At 39.2% G+C, this 18,694-nt stretch overlaps 1 protein-coding gene across 4 annotated transcripts in view; it reads left to right on the top strand.

The window, feature by feature from the left end:
* The window catches only part of SIPA1L1 (signal-induced proliferation-associated 1 like 1), a 221,344-nt gene that overhangs the window by 80,062 nt on the left and 122,588 nt on the right, over positions 1–18,694 (top strand). For all 4 annotated transcript variants that reach the window (XM_011949634.1, XM_011949633.1, XM_011949635.1 and 1 more), the window contains one exon: positions 17,924–18,054. In XM_011949634.1, the coding sequence (XP_011805024.1) occupies positions 17,924–18,054 (131 nt within the window). The remainder of the gene's footprint in view (positions 1–17,923; positions 18,055–18,694) is intronic.

The raw sequence follows: 18,694 nt of genomic DNA, 5'->3' as shown, positions 1-18,694 counted from the left end.
TTTCCCCATTCAGTGTGATATTAGCTATGTGCTAGTCATATATGGCCTTTATAATGTTGAGGTCTGTTTCTTCTATGCCTAGTTTGTTGAGAGTTTTTAATCTTGGAGGGATGCAAAATTTTACCAAACATTTTATGTCTGTTGGGATGATCATATGGTTTTTGTCCTCCATTTAGTTGATGTGATATGTCGTACTTACTGAGTTGCATATTTTGAACCATCTTTGCATCTCTGAGATACATCCCACTTGATTATGGTGTATTATTTCTTTAGTGTGCTGTTGGATTCAGTTTGTTTGTATTTTGTTGAGCATTTTTGCATGTATGTTCATATGGGATACTGACCTGCAGTTTTCTTTTTTTTGTGTGTCCTTGTCTGGTTTTGGTATCAGGGTAATGCTGAACTCATAGAATGAGTTAGGGAGAGTTCCATCTTCTTCAGTTTTTTGGAATACTTTGATGAGAATTTGTGTTCTTTGGAAGTTTGATAGAATTCAACAGCAAAGCCATTGGGTTCTGGGCTCTTCTTTACTGGGAGACTTTTTATTACTGCATGATCTTATGTCCAGGAATTCATCCATTTCCTGTAAGTTTTTTAGTTTGTTAGTGCCTCTGATCTTTTGTGTTTCTGTAGTTATCAGTTATGATGTCTCTTTTTTCATTTCTGATTTGATTTTGGTCTTCTCTCTTTTTTTTTTCTTGGTTATCCTACCAAGTGATTTATCAATTGTCTTTTCAAAAAACCAACTTTTTATTTTGCAGATTTTTTTCTATTGTGTTTTTAGTGTCTATTTTGTTTAATTCTGTGATCTGTTACTTCTTTCCTTCTAATTTCGGGTTTGGTTTGTTCTTGGTTTTTCTAGTTTCTTGAGGTACACCATTAGATTGCTTATTTGAAATATTCCTCTGTTTTTGATGTAGTCACTTAAATTGTTATAAAATTCTCACTTAACACTGTTTTTGCTGTATCCCATTGGTTTTGTACTTTGTATTTTGGTTTTCATTTGCTTCAAGAAATTTCTTCATTTTCTCTTTAGTTTCTTCTTTGACCCAGTGGTCATTCAGGAGCGTGTTGTTTAATTTCTATGTATTTTTGCAGTCTATAGAGTTTCTCTTGTTATTGGTTTCTAATTTTATTTCATTGTGGTCTCAAGAGATACTTGATATTATTTAAAGTTTTAACGTTTTTTTGAGACTTATTTGGGCCCTAATATATAGTCCATCTTGGAGAATGTTCTATGTGCTGATGAAAAGAATGTGTATGCTGCAACTGCTGAGTGAAATATTCTGTAAATGTCTGTTACATCCATTTGGTCTAATGTGTAGCTTAAATTCAGTGTTTCTTTATTAATTTTCTGTCTGGATGATCTGTCTAAGGACGAGAATCGGGTGTTGAGGTCTCTAACTCAGGAGTCCCCAACCACTGGTCTGTGGCCTGTTAGGAACCAGGCTGCACAGCAGGAGGTGAGCAGCAGGTGAGCCAGCATTATAGCCTGAGCTCTCCCTCCAGTCAGAACAGCGGCAGCATTAAATTCTCATAGGAGCGCAAATGAACCCCGTTGTGAACTATGCATGCGAGGGATATAGGTTGTGCACTCCTTATAAGAATCTAACTAATGCCTGTCCCCTGTCCCCAAGGTCCGTGGAAAAATTGTCTTCCATGAAACCTATTCCTGGTGCCAAGAAGGTTGGGGACCACTGCTCTAACTGTGATAGTATTGGAGTCTTTCTCTTTAAATCTAATAATGTTTTGTTTATATATCTGGGTGCTCTGGTGGTAAGTGCATGTATGTTTAGAATTGTTATATTCTTTTGCTGAATTGATCTATCTTATATAATGGCCTTCATTGTCTCTTGCTTTGTTTAACTTGAAGTCTGTTTTATCTAAGTATACCTATTCCTGCTCACTTTTGGTTTCCATTTCCATGGACTACCTTTTTCATACTATTACTGTAGTCTGTATGTTTCTTTAGAGGTAAGATGAGTTTCTTGTAGACATTATATAGTTGGGTCACGTATTTTTTTTTTCCATTCAGCCCATCTATATCTTTTCTGTGGAAAATGTAATCTGTTTACATTCAAGGTTATTATTTATAGGTGGGGACATATTTCTGTCACTTTATTAATTGATATCTAGTTATTTTGTATATTGGTTTCTTTCTCATATTGTTTACCACTGTGATTTGGTGGTTTTCTTTTCTTTTTTTTTTTTTTTTGAGACAGGTGCTTACTCTGTTATTTAGGCCAGAGTACAGTGGTGCAATCATGGCCCACTGCAGCCTTGAATTCCCGGACTTTAAGTGATCCTCCCACCTCAGTCTCCTGAATATCTAGGACTACAGGCATATGCCACCATGCCTGACTAATTAAAAAGAAGTATGGCAGGGCACAGTGGCCCACGCCTGTAATCCCAGCACTTTGGGAGGCTGAGGCAAGTGGATCATGCAGTCAGAAACCAGCCTGGCCAAGATGGTGATACCCCGTCTCTACGAAAACTACAAAAAAATTAGCGGGGTGTGGTGGTGGGCACCTGTAATCCCAGCTACTCGGGAGGCTGAGCCAGGAGAATCGCTTGAACGCGGGAGGTGGAGGTTGCAGTGAGCCGAGATTGCACCACTGCACTCTAGCTTGGGCAGCGGAGCAAGATTCTTTGTATTGAGACAAGGTTTTGCTCTGTCAATCAGACTAGAGTATAGAGGCCTGATCTCGGCTAACTGCAACCTCTGCCTCCTGGGCTCAAGTGATCCTTCTGCCTCAGCCCCCTAAGTAGCTGGGCCTACAGGCACACACCACCACGCCTGGCTCACTTTTCTATTTGTTGTAGAGATGGGGTTTCACCATGTTGCCCTGGCTGGTCTTGAACTCCTGAGCCAAGCCATCTGCCTGCTCTGGCCTCTCACAGTGCTAGAACTGTATAGGTTTGAGCAACTGCACCTGGCCTTAGCTAATTTTTAAAAAAAATTGTTTCTAGGAATGAAGTCTCACTATGTTGCCTAAGCTGGTCTCAAACTACTAGGCTCAAGCAGTCTTTCTGCCTCAGTGTCCCAGAGTGCTGGGATTACAGGTGGGAGCCACTGCACCTGGCCAAGTTTGGTGGCTTTCTGGAATGGTAACATTTTTGTGTGTTTTCATGATGGTGGTTACCATTTTTTCACTTCCAGGGCTAGGACTCGCTTAAGCATTTTTTTTTTTTTTTTAAAGCACTGAATTTAATACTAAAAAAAGATGAATTCTCTCAGCTTTTGCTTGTCTTGGAAAGACTTTTTATCCTTCATTTATGAAGGATAACTGCTGAGTATAGTAGCTTTGGCTGACAGGTTTTGTTGTTGTTGTTTTTTCTTTTTTTTTCCCAGCACTTCTAATGTATCTTCCCATTCTCTACTGGCTTAGAAGTTTTCTGCTTAGAAATCCACTGTTAGTCTGATGGGGGTCCCTTTATAAGTGGCTACACACTTTTCTCTTGCTATTTTTGGAATTCTCTTTGTCTTTGGCTTTTGATGGTTTCACCAAAATGTGCCGTGGAGAAGACCCTTTTTTATTGCTTCTGTTTGGGGATCTGTAAGCTTCCTGTATCTGGATATCTACATCTCTTGCTAGACTTAGAATGTTTTTATCTTATTATTTCATTAAATATGTTTTCTAACCCTTTGATTTTCTTTTCACTTTCTGGGACTCTGAAAATTTGAATATTTGGTTGCTTTATAATGTCTCATGTCACATAGGCTTTGCACTTTTTTGTATTCTTTTTTTTTGCAATTTTTGACTGACTGTTATTTCAAAAGATCCGTCTTCAAGTACTGAGATTCTTTTTTCTGCTTAATCTAGTCTGTTGTTGATGCTTTCAAATGTATTTTGTATTTCATTCAATGAATTCTTCACTTCCAGTATTTCTGTTTGTTTCTTTTTATAATTTCTATCTCTTTGGTAAATTTCTCATTCATATTCTGATATATTTGTGTTCTTTTTCAGTATTTGGTTGTATTTCACTGAGCTTCATTAATTAACGTTTCGAATTCTTTTTCTAGGATTTTGTATATTTCTTTTTGATTGGGATCTGTTGCTGGAGACATATTGTATTCTTTTTAAGATGTCATATTTCTTAGTTTTTTCATGGTTTCTATGTCCTTACATTGCTATGTACACATCTGATATAATAGCTGCTTCTTGCAGTTTTTTGAGTTTACTTTCATGGGGAAGGACTTTTTCCTGAAAATGTATCTATAGTGCTGGTTGGGTAGGGCATTTTGACTTTGATTCTGGGTGCATGTAGTAGTATAGTCTATGTATAATGTCTTGATCTGACAGCAGCATAAGTGGTATCTGTGTAATTTCCTTGACTTAGGGTACAGTCGTTAATGGAGGCTTGCTGAACTTTTGCTGGTGACTGGGAGGTGGGCCAGTCATCAAGCCCGGTGGTAGCAGTGTTGGACTGAGTCTGTGTGTGTCTGGGCCTCAGGGCAGCAAACACCAGCACTTGTGCTAGCAGGTCCCAGCAGGTTAATTCTGGGACTACAAGTGACTTACTTGGATACCCAGTAATGCTGGCAGTGGGCTACAGTTGTTGGAGTCCTGGGCCCTGGGAAGCAGGCATGATGGGGTGATAGCAGTAACAGTGGTGGGATGATCATCTGAGTTCTAAGTGGTGTGCACTGGTGTTGGCCGTGGCTATGGTGGCCTGAGAGGGCTTGACCTCCATCCCCTTGATGGCACATGAAACATTGGCTATTGTGGGCAGGGACTGAGTTATCCCCAGACCCCTAGAAGGTTGCTCAGGTGGGGATGGCAGTGGCTGCTCTGTGGCTGTGCTCCTGGGGAGGACGGGATTGCTTTCAGTGGCAGCAGCCACATGCAGATGGGTGGAAAACATTCCCTTCCCTTGTGCTTCAGCCCCAGTGATGGCAACCCACAACAAAGGCACCTGCAGGCCATGAAGTCTGGGCATGTGAAAATGGGTGATCTCACTCTGCTGGAGAAAGGGGGGTTGCTGCCAGTTGGCCCATGCTTCAGTCCTGGTGGTAGCAGTTTGCTGTGGCAGTGGCTGCATATAGGGGATGTCGGTGGGGTTCCAGGAATATGGAGATGCAACTGCTGTTGATCCCTAGGGCAGGGTGCAGTCTCTTTGGGGCTAGGCTGTCAAAATGGTGTCATTATGCATGCCGTAGCTGCATAGGACTCAGGAGGATGTGTTGGACCAATTGTGGACTTTGTCCTGAGCAGTGCCCTGGCATGTTTTCCAGGCATCTCCTTATGTTTGTTTCAGGGCCTGCAAGGGTCATGGGGCTCTTCCATAGCTGGGATCACAGGAGTGAGTCCACAGTGGAAATGTGGCTCATTGGGGATCTCTCACTTACCCTGCACTGGGGAGTCTCTCCATGGTCCCAGCCAGTCCCAACAAAGCAGGCTTAGTTTCCTGGTTTTGACAATGATTATTGTACTGTATGTCGTTATATAAGATGTTGGCACTGGGGGAGTCTGGGTGAGCAATATGGAAATAACCTGTAATATTTTTGTAACTTTTCTCTAAGTCTAAAAGGAGTCCAGATAAAATGTTAAAAAAATTTATTTTTTTCAGGCAGAAAAAAAAAATGAAAAACAAATAAAAACTTTCATGTACATATATGCATGTATATACAGTCATACACATGCATAAACACAGGAACCATAGAAGGTGTGACACCAAAAGATTGGCCAGATGTTTGAAGCTTAAGTAGCACCCCCTTCGTAGTGCAGAGGGAATTGGGGGATGTAGGCAATTGTGAGAGTGGTAAATGATTTTCAGAGGGAATGAATGAGCCCAAAGAATAGATAATGTCCTGGAACAAAGCTCCTCTGAGTTCCAGGAGGAGGTGATAGGAAGGTGAGGGGCAGAACCTCACTATGAACAATGGTAGTTTTAATTTGCAGATAAACTGTCCCAGGTAATTTCCAGGAACTGCCCTCAGCATAATAGATGAAAAGCCTGCATGGTGTGGTGACTATTAGTGTTCTCTCTTTTAACATTTTGCAGCTGTGTTTCAATATGCTTGGTTTGCTTTGTATTTTTATTCCATGCATTTTAAAACATTATTCTGGCCAGTGGGCAGTGGCTTATTAATACCAATGATTTTGGAGGTCAAGGTGGGAGGACTGCTTGAGCCCAGCAGTTCAAGACCAGCCTAAGCAACATAGTGAGACAACATCACTACAGAAAATTGGCCTATGAATTCAGGTGGTTAATCTTTCCTGGTTATCTGATGTGATTCCTAGGGAGGGAGTTTTAAGACAGTTTTACTTTTTTGGTAAGACGTTTCCTCAGTCAGATAAGGAAGTACCGGAGAGTCCCTCCCTTTGCTTTCAGGGGAGAAACTAGAGAAGATTAGAAGGTCCTTGGTTCTGAGACATCTTCTACGGCCTTTCAATTTCTTTAATTCAAAAATATCCAGCATGCAAAAGCACCATATTTTGGGGTATTGTTATCTGTGCCCCAACACCTTCCATATAAAAAGATCAAAGCAACTACCTTGCTTACTGATTTCCACATTCCAGTGAGTTTCTGTGCTCTTTGTTTGGCATTCTTGAAACAAAGGGACTTTTAGATCTGTTGTTTCAGTACAAGTTGATGACATACATAATCAAGCTTGCCACCTATTTCCCAAATGTGTACCTCATTATATCTTCAGACAGTGAGACCCTCATTTTGAGCCCTGAAATTAGGTGCTCAAAAAAAATTTGCTTTATTGCATCAATTCCTTTTCCAGTCTTCTAATGGAGGTCCTTCCTCTGTATGGTGAGCCCATTAATCTGAGCATCAAGGCAATGAGAGGAGACATCTTCCTATTTGCATTCAAGTCAAGTCTGAGAGAAGCATGAGCAGAAGCCATCTCTAGGACTCATGTAAACATTTAGTCAACAAATAGGTAGGTTTTGCTGAGTATTTGGGACACTGCATGGTCCCTGTCCTTGTTAGCAGTGTGGTGACTTCTGCCTTAACTGAATTTCTGGCTACCTGTTAGAGACTTCCCCCTAAATCCTCCAAAAGCCTTTTATATAGGAAGACATCTAGGACTCATGTAAACATTTAGTCAACAAATAGGTAGGTTTTGCTGAGTATTTGGGACACTGCACGGTCCCTGTCCTTGTTAGCAGTGTGGTGACTTCTGCCTTAACTGAATTTCTGGCTACCTGTTAGAGACTTCCCCCTAAATCCTCCAAAAGCCTTTTATATAGGAAGACATCTTGCTGCAATATGCCTGGTAAGGAGGTGTAAAGGATGTTTTAAATATAAGGCAATTCATTTAGAAACAAATGTTTCATCATGATTTCTTTCATTTAGATGTTAGTTTTTTTTTTTTTCTAGGCTAATGTTTGAATTGGTATTAACATTAAAAATAACTTAACTTTTAAACATGTTCTTTATAGTCATTGACCATTTGCAAACCAAATGCATTTTTTATAGTTAAAAAAAATATCTGGCCAGGCACAGTGGCTCATGTTTGTAGTCCCAGCACTTTGGGAGGCCGAGGTAGGCAGATCACGAGGTCAGGAGTTTGAGACCAGCCTGACTAACATGGTGAAACCCTGTCTCTACTAAAAATACAAAGGTTAGCCGGGCATGGTGGCACATCCCCGTAATCCCAGCTACTCAGGAGGCTGAAGCAGAAGAATCGCTTGAACCTGGGAGGCGGAGGTTGCAGTGAGCCATCGCACCACTGCAGTCCAGCCTGGGTGACAGAGAGAGACTCTGTCTCCAAAAACAAAACAAAACAAAAAACAAACAAAAAAACCTTCCAATTATAAAAGTTATATATGTATATCATTATAGAAAAAATAGAAACTCTAGAAAATTAATTTTGTGGGAATACTATTGGTTTTATTTCTGCCCCATCAGTCTTAATACATGCGTACTCTTTTTTAAAATGAATGAGGAGTCTTAAATACAGTTTACACTTTTGTCCTGCTTCTGTAATAGGCCTTGCCATATCTTTTTTAAAGTTTTTCAGCTGTTTTTTCTGTTTCTTGTTATAATAAATAATGCTTACATTAACTGGTCTTAACTTCTTGTGGTTGTTGCCCCATTGATCCTGATAACAGTTTAGTGAAGCCTGTGAACTCTCCTTGGAATGCATTTTTATTTATTTATTTTTATTTGAGACTGGGTCTTGCTCTGTCACCCAGGCTGGAGTGTAGTGGCATGATCACAGCTCACTGCCACCTTGATCTCTTGGGCTCAAGTGCTTGTCCCACCTCATCCTCCCAAGTAACTGGGACTACAGGTGTGTACCACTGTGCCCAGCTAATATTTTATTGATTGATTGATTGATTGAGATGGAGTCTTGCTCTGTTGCCCAGGCTGGAGTGCAGTGGGGCGATCTCGGCTCACTGCCACCTCTGCCTCCCGGGTTCAGGTGATTCTCCTGCCTCAGCCTCTCAAGTAGCTGGGATTACAGGTGCCTACCACCATGCCTGGCTAGTTTTTGTATTTTTAGTAGAGAGGGGGTTTCACCATGTTGGCCAGGATGGTCTCCAACTCCTGACCTCAAGCAATCCATCTGCCTCGGCCTCCCAAAGTGTTGGGATTACAGATGTGAGCCACCGTGCCTGGCCAATTTTTTGTATTGATGGTGTCTCACTGTGTTGCTCAGGCTGGTCTTGAACTCCTAGGCTCAAGCAGTCCTCCTACTTTGACCTTGATTAGTAAGCCACTTCCCCCATCCCCCCGCCCCACCCCACCAGCGTAATGTTTTAAAGTGCATGAAACAAAAATACAAAGCAAACCAAGCATATTGAAGCACAGTTGCAAAAGTGTTAAAATTTTGAGACATAGTAATCGATGGCTTCGTTCTTATTTCATGAAAAAAAGACCTGGCGGCAGCTCTGTTAATTACCATCATTTCAAAGTAGGGGTGAGTGTAATTAATATTCTGATACGTCTGCAACAACTTTAATGTAATATTAAACTGTGATTTCTATTGATGTCAAAGTCACATGTAAAACTAATATTAATATAGTTTGTTGCCTGCATTTATAATTGATGAAAGCACTAAATTTCAGTTAGAAGTTGGTGAAAATAAAGATGCATTTTTTTCGGTCAAGTTTATAGACCCCCTAATTTCTATTCCTAGCCACATGCTTGTTATGTAAGTTTTTTCCACATATCTAATGATTTCCATAAGGTGGAGCCCTGTAAATGAAATGTGAGCTTTACAGCAGCCTTGATTTTTTTATTGCCAAATTGCTCTTAAGAAAGCTTAGACCAGAAAGATCCACTGGTATGTTTAAGACTTGTAGTTTAACATTCTCTTAACTACTTTGAATATTTACAGTTTATATTTTTGAACATGTAGTAAAGACCAACAAAAGACATTTTGTTTCTTTGATCACTAGTGAGTGTCAATTTTTAAAAATATAATTATTGGCCATTTGTCATAGACTGATAGCAACCAGTAAAAAATCTCTCATGATTCTGCCAATATTTATCCTCCCTTTATTTAAAAAAATTTTATGTACAAAAAAGTTGGAATATATGTCCTTTTATTTTAAATAAGTTTGTCTTGTATTTTTTTCTTTAATCATTTTGATGCAATTTATTAATATCAACATAACTTCATACTAAAGTTTACCTTTTACTGAAAAGTTAGAGGCCTATTAGGTGCTACTTTAGATACTGTTTTAAACCTCCAAATTAGATGTAATCTTTTCAAATACATCACCCCACTTTTTAAGTGTTACCTATGGGAAGAAGAAATGGAACGTCAGACTACTATGCACTTTGTAAATGTGAGCAATTACTCTTAGGCAACAGTAATTATAAGTTTAGTGCCACGCTTTGGGACAGAAATCTGGCATGTGGCCAGTCCTGTTTAAATGTCCCCGTGCATTACTCTGACCTGCTTTTGATTATGGTGCGAAGTCGTAGGCTATTGAGTTCTCATGGAACCTCCACCCTTAAAATTAGGATGAGCCCTCTGAGGACCAGAAACTGAGAATCTAAGTGGTGCACTTCCCAGAAGGAGAGCCATTCTTTAAGCACTTGGCCTTTTATTATGTCCACTTGGGCAAACCTGTGTTTCCTTTTAACAAGATAATACATTTCTTTCTTTTTAACATTGAATTCTCCAGTCTTTAGCTTTGTTCTCTGTTTCTTACTCATTAGTCAGATTAAGATGTAAGAAGTTGCACAAAAACAAAACCTGAAAAATTTGAACAGTGAGTGGTTTTCCTAGTTGTTATTTTATTTTATTTTATTTTATTTATTTTACTCTACTCTACTGTATTTTGTATGTTCCGGGATACATGTGCAGAACGTGCAGGTTTGTTACATAGGTATACATGTGCCATGGTGGTTTGCTGCATCTATCAACCTGTCATCTAGGTTTTTAAGCCCCACATGTATTAGGTATTTGTCCTAACCCTACCCTTGCCCTCCACCGCCTGACAGGCCCCCATATGTGATGTTCCCCTCCCTGTGTCCATGTTCTTATTGTCAGCTCCCATTTATGAGTGAGAACATGCGATGTTTGGTTTTCTGTTACTGTGTTAGTTTGCTGAGAGTGATGGCTTCCAGCTTCATCCATGTCCCTGCAAAGGACATGACTCATTCTTTTTTATGACTGCATAGTATTCCATGGTGTATATGTGCCACGTTTTCTTTATCCAGTCTATCAGTGATGGGCATTTGGGTTGGTTTCAAGTCTCTGCTATTGTAAATACTGCTGCAATAAACATACGTGTGCATATGTGTGTCTAATGAAAATATTAAACTGATGAAAACATTGAGGGTCAAAGTTTATGTTGTTAACTGTACTGATAGTGGCACACATGTAACCAACCAAGTAGACTACCTAAGAAAAATAGTTTAAATGTTAAAAATGGTGAAATAACTTTAAGCTATTGAAGTTGTCACTGTGCCATTCTTTGACCTGCTGATATATGATGAAGCCCAAGTCTGTCTGCTTATTACTTGTGTCTTTAGCATCCCCATTATACATTGACTTATGGTGTTTTTTTCTTGAGAAAAATGGAAAAGATTTTATTGTTCTTTCTGTATGATCAATTAGGGTACTTAGGGTAATTCTAAGATTTAGATGTGAACATTTTTGTGACTCTAACATATCTTGCCATATTGCTTTCAAAAGCAGTTGATACCAATCCACAGTGCCACCAGCAATGGATGAATATCTTACATCTCTACCAAGGGCTGGTTTTTTATTTCAGAAACATTGTTTTGATATTGGGTTAGTCATGAGATAGTAGCTAAGTTTTATTTGGTTTGTGTTTCTTTGATTCGTGTTTCTGATGTCTATTTTTTCTATTAAACAATTTAAATTAACTATTGTAAGCAGATGTTTTAAGCCATAAATTATAACTTTACAGATTACTTGTAAAACTATATTTTTACTGTTCATAATTACATTCAGTTGAGATTATGCTATAGATGTCCTCAGAGAAGTATGCAACTGAAGTATTAAAAATAGCCTGCAGATACCATGATAACCAGTGCAAGTGACAAAAATTTGCTAGTTGAAGCCCTGTAACTCTTGTAACTGTAGTTTCCTTTCCCCTTCACAAGTAAAACACCAAGATTAACTTTTTTTGCCTTGTACACACATGCTTATGTATACCTTATAATCAGGTAATTGGACTGTGCCTGATCTAATTACTTTGAGCTTTGAACTATTTACTGTTTCCCCTCACTAAGAATGTGAAATTTTTGTTATAATCATTATTGTGAATGTATCAACCAAAAATAAAACTATTTACCTGGAATATTTTAATGATGACATAATTATTTATTGGTACTCTTTGTACCATCCTGGTTAAAACCAAGAACCAGAACTAACAAGAAAACTTCAGACTAAACATTTAAATGTGAGGAATGGAGTAGGTGGAAGGAAGTAAACTGTATATTGATATAATGTTAATCTCTCTCCCTTTCAACAAAACCTTAAACAGCACATCAAGAAATAAAGCATTATGTCTCATCTGACTAGATAAACAGTTTATTCCTTTAGGAACCAAGTTTTATTTAATGATTTTTTTATTCATAATAAAATTTTAGAAACTTATGGGAACATAATATTGTGTGTAATGGCTAAGAAAATGAGCTTTCAAATCAGCAGTTAATATGTTTAAATCTGGTACTGCTATATACTACTTGTGGCTAAGTGACTTATCTTCTTTAAATCAAAGTTGCCACATCTATAAAAAAGAAGGAAGTACCTGGCTGGGCACGGTGGCTCAAGCCTGTAATCCCAGCACTTTGGGAGGCTGAGACGGGCGGATCACAAGGTGAGGAGATCGAGACCATCCTGGCTAACGCGGTGAAACCCCGTCTCTACTAAAAAATACAAAAACTAGCCGGGCGAGGTGGCAGGCGCCTGTAGTCCCAGCTACTCGGGAGGCTGAGGCAGGAGAATGGTGTGAACCTGGGAGGCGGAGCTTGCAGTGAGCTGAGATCAGGCCACTGCACTCCAGCCTGGGTGACAGAGCGAGACTCCGTCTCAAAAATAATAATAATAATAATAATAAAAAGGAAGTACCTTTTTTTGGTTTTTTTGTTGTTGTTGTTGTCGATGTGATTAGAGTACTTAACAAAATGCTTTGCTTTGCTGCATTATATCATTCTAATGTGGTAATTGCTGTATTGGTTTTTGGCATCCCGGTATGCTGGCTCTAAAATATTCTAATTTCTGATGGTCTAATACCTGTATTTCAGTTCATCCATCAGAAGCTTTCTCTACCCTACTTGAGGTTCCAATTCCTCTTCCCTTCCCCTTTTCTTCTCTGACTTTCCTCATCCTGAATTTCCTCATCAAAATCTTCCTTGCCTTTCTTTAACGCTCTTCATCTGAAACTCCCCTGTCCTTACTCCGCTTCCCTGCTAAACTTTCCACTCCAGAAGAAAGAGAAAGACAATTGTGGATCTGGCTAGAAGAACACTTTGTAATTATGGGTATCTTCACTAGCGAACAATGGAAGTCAATGGCTGATAGGAAAACAAATTTAAAATGCTACATCACAGAGCAAGTGTAGATACACTGCCCAGGGACCAGGGGCCTGAGAGGAAGGAAGAGACTGCAGTCCAGTATCTTCTAGCTTAGAACTCAAAATTGTAGCTGTGTGTGGTGGCTCATACCTGTTATCCCAGCACTTTGGGAGGCTGAGGCGGGAAGATCACCTGAGGTCAGGAGTTCGAGACCAGCCTGGCCAGTGTGGTCAAACTTCGTCTCTACTAAAAAAAATACAAAAATTAGCCAGGCATGGTGGCACACGCCTGTAGTCCCAGCTACTCGGGAGGCTGAGGCAGGAGAATTGCTTGACCCCAGGAGGCGGAGGTTGCAGTGAGCCAAGGTCGTGCCACAGCACTACATTCTGGGCCACAGAGCGAGACTCTGTCTCAAAAAAAAAAAAAAAAAAGGAACTGAAAATGGTAATTTGCTGAATGAAACTCTTCTCTACCAGAAGGTTAAATTTAAATAGTACATTAGGATTTTGAATAGAATAAACCTGTGTTCATATGGAAAGAGTTTTTTCTATACTTCTGTAATCCTTAAGAGAAAAAAAAAGGACAGTGGACAAAAACAGAGCTTTCATTGTAAAAATAATTTTTTTTCAAGTTCAAAGACTTTGGAAAAGCAGAGTCTAGTGATGATAGTGGTGAATTTAGCATGGGAAATTGGACCAGAGTCTCCATCCATGCCAATAGGACTGATACCGATAAAGACTGGCTGGAAAAGCTATTTGGGAAATAGTAGCGAGAGCTCTTTTTTAGTGAAAACTTGACACAAGTTCAAAAATATCTTCCTAGCATTATCTAACCAGAGATGGGTTTGTTTGAAGCTAGAGTCTGAAGAAAGTGTTTGAATTTAGTTTATAATTATCCCATCACCATTCCCCAAATTCAGAAATATACTTCATTAGCAGCTGGGAAAAGTTACCAAAAAATGTAGTCAGTTTTTGATGATGATACACAAAAAGTTTAAATTATCATTAATTTTACAGTTCTTCTTATTAACAAAGTAATCTTATTTTTAGTCTTTAGTTTTAGTTTATTTTATGTAGGATTTATTTTTTAAATAACACAATTTGTATTTTATCTACCAGTAATACTAAAATGATTATGTTTAATATTTTGTTTATAAATTTATATTTTATTTACATTTTTGTAATGTTTCTATTTTTGTTCTTGAGATATATTAAATATTTGGTTTTAATAATTTGTTTTTATGAATTCATAACACTTTAAAATAAAGCTATTAGTATCAATATCCAAAGTAAACACTTGCATTTTCTTCCAGTATTCAGTCCCTCTTTTCAAAGATGTCTGTGCCATACTTCGGATGAGACCTAAAAATTAGAGGACTTAGCCAAATAAAGAGGGGTTAAGAAAAGAATGTTCTCAGCAGATTTTCTCAGATGATAAAAGACTGTGAGTTTGAGCAACTGAAAGAGAAATTTAGTATCACTGGTTCTCCAAATTTAAGAAGGTGAAAGGTCTGAGCTGAGGCTGGAGTGATTGACAGTGACAGGTTATGAGAACCTTTTGGAAACCTTGGAAAGGGTACAAGAACCTAAGTGTTTTAAGTTTTGTAGTAGGGTCAGATTTGCATTTTAAAAGGATCATCTGGCAGTGTGAATAAGTTGGATAAAAACAAACCAGTTAGAAGACTACTACAAACACTCAGGCAAGTGATGATAGGAGAAATAATGGCAGTGGGATGAGGAAAAGATAGATTTGAGAGAGGTCCAGAAACTAGAATTCACAGAGCATGACAATGGGTCTGGCATGAGCAACTGGGTGAATGTGGTAGCAGTTGCTGAAATAGGGACTGGATGGGGACCTATATAGGTTTCTGTGGGAAGGTGATAGGTTCACTTTTGCAGATGCATATGGGACAAACAGTTCCATTAGGTAAATGTAAAGATCTCAGACTTTGGCCCAGCATGGTGGCTCAGGCCTGTAATCCCAGCACTTTGGGAGGCCAAGGTGGACAGATCACTTGAGGTCAGGAGTTTAAGACCAGCCTGACCAACATGGTGAAACCCCATCTCTACAAAAAATATAAAAAATTATCCGGGTATGGTGGTACGTACCTGTAATCCCAGCTACTCCGGAGGCTGAGGCAAGAGAATCGCTTGAACCCAGGAGGCAGAGGTTGCAGTGAGCCAAGATCACGCCACTGCACTCCAGCGTAGGTGACAGAGCAAGACTCTGTCTCAAAACAGACAACAACAAAAACAAAAAAAGATCTCAGGCTTAGAGATGTCTGGAGAGGACATGTAGACCTTTGAGAGTCATCAACCTTGAGGCGGTTGTTGAAGTTCTGAACGTGGGTGGAATATTCAGATGGGAAGAGGGAGGAAAACTGAGCTGGAACAGCCAGAGCGGTAGAAGGAAAATCAGAAGAGGGCAATGGCATAGGAACAGGGAAGTAAGAGTGTTTCTAGAAAACATGAAGTGATCATCTGTGCTAGATGTTACGGAGAGTTTGAGCCAGGTAAGGACCAAAAGTATCATTTGTTTTAACTTTGAGAATGTCATTGGTGACTCATGCAATGGAAGTCAGATGATAATTCTGAAGTGAGGAATTGGACAGCTATTTCATGAAATTTCCAATGGAAGAAAGGAAAAAGGAGATAACTTTAATTCTGACAGGCAGTAAGGAGTTGAGAATAAATGTGAGTTTAAACGTAATTGAACAATGATGGGAATTAGCAAGTCTAGAGGGAGAAGTTGAAGATTAAAAGAGGGTCATCAAGGCACCTGAGTCCCTAGGAAGGGGGAATGGGCAAATGGGGGTGGGCGTAGGGGTGGGGCTTTGGATCATACAGAAAAAGAAGCTAGAGTCTGGATGCTGGTGACTTTGTGTGGATGGTGAGTAAGTTTGCATCTGAAATAGCTTCTTTATTTCCTTTGTGATGTAGACACATTGTCATTTGCCAAGATTGAGGAGAAGGTAGTTGAGGGGTGGTTAAGGGAGAATAGAGCATGTTTGCCACATCTGCCCTGGAAAAACGGAGAGAGGAGCTGACCAGGGAAAGCTTGAGGATAAGGATGAGTTGACGTTATTGATGGAATTTATGGTGGCCCTATATCTGGGAATTTCTCTAGCAGCAGAGAACTGCCATGCCACCTGCCCATTGTGAGATATGTGGGATGTACTTGAGGAGTTCCTAGAAGTTGGTTTTTATTAGAGTCCATGAAGTACAAGGACCAGGTAATGAATGTGACTCACAGTCTGTTGCATCCACTGTTGTTCAGTCCTGCAGTGGTACAATATCCTCTGAGGTTACTGAAGCGTGTTAAGCTATTTGCTCCTTCAGTAAATGGCCCCAGACTGCTGTCTTGTTTTTCTTTAAGTTCTTGTCCGCTTTTTTATACTATTTCTGTCTCCTCCCTTTCTGTTTTCTTCCTTGTTGTCAGTTGTTCTATCACATTGCTGTCTGCATGCAAGTCTGTATCAGCCCTACACCCTGGACTTTGTCAACATCTGGAATTATCACACCTCTGAAATAAAGCTGTGAGCTTGAAGACCAGACAACCAAGCTTATTAGAATTGTGTGCAAAGTAAGAGTAAATAATCTGAGTGTGATTCTCATTTGCTGTGCTTTGAGGATATGCATAAGTGTCTGTACATGAATTTTGTGACATTTAGTGGGTTATTTCTCATATATGAGATATTTGTTGCTTGTATTCCCATTGTGTTTTTCTTCTTTTGAATTTCCATGGCTTATGATAATATTCTTAGAGAACCCTCAACATTTTTGATTGTAGCTTTTGTAATTGAGCTTTCGTACCTGCAAAGTGTTTTCATATGCATTACTTAATTTTAAACTACATGATTCGACATTTATGCTGTTTTTTCTTATTATTCTCATGGATTTTCAAATACTTATATTTTGTATGGAAATAACATGTATTTTCAAGTATGTATGCATTTTGTGTGATAATGAGATGTTATGTCACAATGCAGTCATTTAGCCGTGTCAGATATAAGTGAAATACAGTAATGTAAATTAAGCATTTTGGAGGTTTGAAAAACAAATTATCTGTTCTAGTTTTTCATATATTTTCATGTTTTGTGGACTTCATCTGTGAACATCTCATGTATAAACAGTTTAAATTTTTAAAAGATGTATATGCACAGTAAATACCATTTTTCAGTATTTTCTATAAATTAACTTAATTTTGATCCCCATCTTTCTCTTTGTCAAGAGGAAGGTAAATTCAGCGCCAGTCCTTTGGAGGCTTGTGCTAAGGTGTGGGGCCTTGGGCAAAAGGCCAGAACATTGAAGAGAGGCCCTAGGCTCATCAGTCACCTGGCCACACAAGTTACATTAGCCCTGCACTGTGGGATACGTGCTGTGGCCCAGAGCCCTGGGTCCTGCCTCCCTGGGACACTGTGAAGCTCTTTCCTCTGAGCTCCTACTCCACCATACATAGGCTACTTGGGAGCAGAGTGCTGCCCAGTGACTCGCAGCACACATCTCTGTCTCCAATCCAGGGACATCTTTTTTAATCTGGTGGAATCCCCCTTTCTTCAAACTCTGTTCTTAATATGTTTAGAATTTTTTTGAAAAACAAAAACTAAAAAGCCCTGGCACAAGCCTTCTCTTAGGCAAGGAAGCACGTACAAATGTAGTCTATTTAAATGGTGGGAGAGAGAGAGAAAATACAAATTTATTTTGAGAAATGGTAGAGTAGTAATCTGTAGAGTAGTGAAAAACTCAACAGGCCACCTGTGTTCAGCGTTATCTTCTCTGGAACTAAACCTGTGTAGCCAAGTCTTTGTTTTTATAACTAATTGAAGAATATTAATATTTGTTAAATGTTTACATTTTATTAATATAATTTCTGAGTGACGACCTTAAATACTGAGCAGAATGTACCATTTTCAAAGTGTTAGGTAGATTTTCTAACTTTGTTTTGTCTTATTTTACCTAAGAACACTGGAACTATTTTGGGGCTGATGAGAATCTTGGTCCAGTGGCTGTGAGCATTCGAAGGGAAAAACCAGATGAAATGAAAGAAAATGGATCTCCATACAACTACCGGATAATTTTTAGAACTAGTGAGGTAAGTCGCAAATGAGAGAGATTTGAGGTTTAACTGAAATGGGGGAAAAAAAAGCAAATAGTAGCAGTAGCAAAGCAATTAAATTTAATAGCACATGGTTACAGATGTCTTTGGAATAAGCAAAGTCCCCTTTCATTTATTCTGGTGGAGATGGAGGTGGACAAGATGGTTAGATCTGGATCCCTTCTTTTCATCAGATTCTGAATAGATGCAATCTACGAATGAGGAGTTTTGATTCAGAGAAAGATATGTCCGTTAAGTGTTGCCCAAGGAAATTGGAGCCCTCAGAATCCCCAGTGGGATATTGTGTATCCTTCTTAGGGCTACTGGAAAGCACCAAGCTAACTTGAGGAGCCAGGGTATTAGGGATAAGAGAAGGCCACCGAAGACTTAATTCACTCTTCCAAACTCTTTCTGAGCTCATATCTTCACCCAAGAAGAAGGCGGGAAAGAGACTCTTGATTTCTTCCACTATCAGAGTGGAAGAAGTCCACTATCTTTGGGACCCATTGTCTGAGACCTAGAAGGTGGATTCTTTGAACCAGGGGCTATCTAGTTTTAAGTGAAACAGGCTGTTAGTGCTCTTTAGGAATCTAAATATACCCAATATATGAGTTTTTATTTTATTTTATTTTATTTT

Source organism: Colobus angolensis, unplaced genomic scaffold (assembly GCF_000951035.1).
Source record: "Colobus angolensis palliatus isolate OR3802 unplaced genomic scaffold, Cang.pa_1.0 Scaffold3, whole genome shotgun sequence".
Classification (NCBI taxonomy): domain Eukaryota; kingdom Metazoa; phylum Chordata; class Mammalia; order Primates; family Cercopithecidae; genus Colobus; species Colobus angolensis.
This window is presented reverse-complemented; position numbering and strand designations above follow the sequence as displayed.